Genomic DNA, 3,815 nt, shown 5'->3' on the forward strand with positions numbered 1-3,815 from the left:
AAGAGGAGCTGTAGGCTGGTTTTTGTCCCGGGTGCAGGGTCCAGTGTTCTCTGAGCCTACCCTGAGGGTAGGGGCAGAGGCTGAGGTGGCCCGTCCACAGGCCACCTGTGCACTGCACGAGGTCGCATCTGCCCCGGCGTCCGGGCCAGCAGTGCTAGAGCTCTACCCCCAGCTGTTTGTGGCACTGCTGCTGCGGGTCAGCTGCACCATGGGTGTCCAGCCGCCCAGGCAGCTGCAGGCCAAGGAGAGGAGGAGCGCCAGCTCGGGCCTGGCCTCACGGAGCCTCGAGCCTTGCAGGTGAGTGGGCCTGGCCTGGCACCCCCAGGCCGTGACTGTCGGCTGCTGGAAGTAGCTTCCCAGCGGTTGGGGGCGGGGGGCCGGGCACCAGCTGACCCTGAGCTGCGCCTTCCCTGGTGAATGCTTGGGGTCGGCAGGTTCCAAGCCAGCCCACTCTGAGTGCAGCCTCAGTCCTCAGCCACACTAACTGGGGCCCCAACTTGAGACCCTGCAGGGCCCCCACCTGCAGTTGGCCACAGCTCTGGCCCCAGCCCTGTAGGAGCGCAGCTGCCACATGGGTGAGGCCCTGCTGGCTTGGAGCAGGGCCTGGTGCCACTGGCTGTGCCCGCACCTTCTCCATGTCTCTCAGTCGGGGGGTCTGGGGACAGGCTGGGGCCCCTTCAACTCTTGCAAGAGCAGAGGGCCCACAGTGCTGCCCAGGGGAAGGGACACTGGTAGCAGGGAGCAGGCTGGGGGTCCCTGGGCATGTCTTCTAAGAGCATAGGCGGGTGTGTGTGCACATGCGTGCGAGGGGCAGAGCTGGGCCCTGCCTGCGCCAGCCGAGCCCATACCCGCATCTCCGCAGCTCTGCGGTGGATGCGCTGCAGGCCGTGCTTGTCCGCGGTGGCAATGAGGATGTGGTCCAGTGCGTGGGGCTGGACGGGGGCTGGCAGTTGCTCAGGACCTCGGCTGGGCATGAGGAAGGTGTCACCCGGCTGGCCAGGTGAGCGGGCAGCACGTGGGGCAGCGGGGAGTCCGTGAGGGCAGCAGGTTCTGTAGGTGCAGCGGACCGGGCACAGGGGGAAGGTCTCTTTAGGGGGGTCGTGTCTGAACGGAGGATGTGCAGGGCAGCTGGGGGGCGGGGCTAGCGGGCCAGATGGTACAGGGTGGGAGGCAGGCACGCTCCCCAGGCCCCCGGGACTGGTGTGCTCTGGGCAGCCTAAGGCCCCAGCTCTTGCCCGTGTGCCTCCTTCCCAGTGCCATGGCAAAGTTCGCAGGCCCCCGGCTGCCCCTGGTGATGAAGCTGCTCTTCACCACACAGAGTAGCATGTATGAGGTCCAGAGGGTCACCTCCACAGCCTTCCTGGCTGAGGTATGAGCACTTGCTTTGCACCATGAATGGAGGGGGGAGGGGGGCAGTGTGAAGTACCCCCCATAGGCAGGCCTGGGTAGGGCAGGGGAGCCACATTGAAAACCCACCCCAGACCAAGGCAGTGGGGGCCAGGGAGGGGTTGGGGTCAGGAGTCAGGGGAGGTTGAGGAAAGGCCAAGAGCTCCCCTTGGCCTGCTGGCCTCCGCCATGTCCCCTCAGTGACCAGGGGCCGGTGCTGCCCGGTGCACTTGGGCGGGTGTGGTGGTCAGCACGCCTCTGCCCCCAGCTGCTCAGCAGCAATGTGGTGAACGACCTGATGCTCCTGGAGTCGCTGCTGTACAACCTGATGGCACGGCAGAAGGACACGAGCGCCCGCGTGCGGAGGCTGGTGCTCCACGGCCTGGCCAACATCACCTTGGGCTCCCCAGATAAGGTGACCGTCCGGTAGCCCTCTGGGGCCCTGCTCCTGGGCGAGGGAGGGACAGCAGAGCCACAGCTGGTGAGGAGACCCGGGCAGACCCAGCAGCCACAGGATCGGAGGTGGTGCTCGGAGGGTGGGCAGCTGGGCATGGCATGGCCTGGGCACACAGGAATGTGTGGCCTCCCCAGGTACAGACCCACAGCCCCCAACTCCTGACAGCCATGATCGGTGGGCTGGACGACGGGGACGACCCACACAGCCTGGTGGCGCTGGAGGCCATGGTGGGCCTGGCAAGGCTGATGGACCTGGTGGACGCCTGGGACCTACATGCAGTGCTGCTGCACATTGCTGTCCGCATTCGGCCCTTCTTCGACAGCGTAGGCCCCCCCCCAGCCGCCCCTGGCCATTACAGCCTGGCCCACTCTGCCTCTTGCTCCCCCTTCACTGCCCTGCGGTTGCCCGGGAAGCTGGGCTGGGAGGGCCATGTGACACCTGCTGTTGCCCAGGAAAGGATGGAGTTACGCTCAGTGTCCATTGGCCTCTTCGGGCACCTCAACAAGGCCTGCCGTGGGGACTGCAAGGACGTGTTCCTGGAGCAGGTTGTGGGCGGCCTGGTGCCCCTTCTGCTGCACCTGCGTGACCCCCACGCACCCGTGGTCACGGTGAGCAGAGTGGGGGATGGGTAGGCCCGGCCAGCTCAGGGACTTAGGGCTCAGCGTGTGCCCTGCAGGCCTGCAGGTTCGCCTTGCGAATGTGCGGCCCCAACCTGGAGTGTGAGGAGCTGGCAGCTGTCTTCCAGAGGCACCTGCAGGAAGGCCATGACCTGCACTTTGGAGAGTTCCTCAACACCACCTGCAAGCACCTGGTGAGGGGCGGGGCTAGGCAGGGCTGGGCTGGGCGGGGGACCGGGCCTGCCTGACCGCCTCTCTGCAGATGCGCCACTTCCCCGACCTGCTGGGCCGCTTGCTAAGCACCAGTCTGTTCTACTATAAGAGCAGCTGGGAGGATGTCCGTGCTGCTGCCCCCATGCTCACAGGTGAGGCCGCCCCAGGCAGCCCCCACACCGACCTGGCCCCTGACCTCGGTCCTACCCCTGGCCCCCAAACCCCCTCACTGGCCCCTGACTGTGGCCCCACCCTCACAGGGTTCTTGGTGCTGCACATGGAGGCTGAGCAGCGGCCACAGGTGGACCTGGAGCAGCTCCTCACGGGTGAGCCCCAGTCCTGCCAACCCCGCCCCACACAGCCAGGAGCCCAGAGGGCCCCCGCCCCCCCAACATGCTGGGCTGCACTGACCCTGTGGGCACCAGGGGGGACTAAGTGATTTTCCTGGATTTCAAGGATTTTTTCCCTGTCACTGGTGACCTCATCGTCTCTAGTAATTCACGGAAACTTCTTAACTGTTCCAAAAGAGCTTAAAAAACACTAAAAAAGGAAAAACTATCTTTCCGTTGGCTCCTGAGCCCTCCCGGCAGAGGCCTGTCTTAGGAGGGCGGTGGGCGGGCGGCCCCACGCACAGGGTGGGGTGTCAGCCTCAGGGTCCTGGCCCCCAGGCTCTGTGCGCCCGGAAGGGGTGGGGGCAGCCTCAGTCGCAGCTGTTAGCGGGGTGTGGGCGGGATCTTGGGCTCAGTCAGTTCTCCAAGGGCCGTGGCGGAGCCCCCAGCAGCGGCTCCTTGTCCCCCAGCACTCCAGCTGCTGCTCAAGGACCCAGCCCTTAAGGTGCGCTTGAAGGCTGTGAAGACTCTGGGCTGCTTGGTGAAGTTCGCCTGAGGCTACCCCAACACCCAATACCAGCCTGGCTGGCTGGAGGGTCCAAGACAAGGCCCTAAGGAGTCCCCTGCCCACAGGGCCACAGGGGAGGCCTTGGGCCCACACAGCAAGGGAGGGCTGGAACACAAGGGTGGTCAAGTCACCAACACCCATCTTCCCAATAAAGCCATTTGCTGATCAGCAGGTGATGTGGTAATGTGACCTGGCTTGTGGGCAGGCCAGCAGCCCCCTCCCCCGTTAGGAAGCTGACTCAAGAC

At 65.4% G+C, this 3,815-nt stretch overlaps 1 protein-coding gene across 13 annotated transcripts in view; it reads left to right on the plus strand.

The window, feature by feature from the left end:
- The window catches only part of MROH1 (maestro heat like repeat family member 1), a 49,712-nt gene extending 45,953 nt beyond the window's left edge, over positions 1-3,759 (plus strand). For 9 of the 13 annotated variants that reach the window (XM_070382563.1, XM_070382568.1, XM_070382570.1 and 6 more), the window contains 10 exons: positions 101-297; positions 863-1,000; positions 1,255-1,369; positions 1,655-1,801; positions 1,978-2,166; positions 2,296-2,451; positions 2,520-2,654; positions 2,723-2,825; positions 2,934-2,999; positions 3,473-3,759. In XM_070382563.1, coding sequence (XP_070238664.1) covers positions 101-297; positions 863-1,000; positions 1,255-1,369; positions 1,655-1,801; positions 1,978-2,166; positions 2,296-2,451; positions 2,520-2,654; positions 2,723-2,825; positions 2,934-2,999; positions 3,473-3,558 — 1,332 coding nt within the window. In that variant the 3' untranslated portion in view covers positions 3,559-3,759. Of the gene's footprint in view, positions 1-100; positions 298-862; positions 1,001-1,254; positions 1,370-1,587; positions 1,802-1,977; positions 2,167-2,295; positions 2,452-2,519; positions 2,655-2,722; positions 2,826-2,933; positions 3,000-3,472 lie in introns of those variants that run through there. The other 4 variants (XM_070382572.1, XM_070382573.1, XM_070382574.1 and 1 more) reach the window with 2 other exon arrangements.
- The last annotated feature ends 56 nt before the right edge of the window (positions 3,760-3,815 follow it).

Source organism: Bos mutus, chromosome 14 (genome assembly GCF_027580195.1).
Source record: "Bos mutus isolate GX-2022 chromosome 14, NWIPB_WYAK_1.1, whole genome shotgun sequence".
NCBI classification, from domain to species: domain Eukaryota; kingdom Metazoa; phylum Chordata; class Mammalia; order Artiodactyla; family Bovidae; genus Bos; species Bos mutus.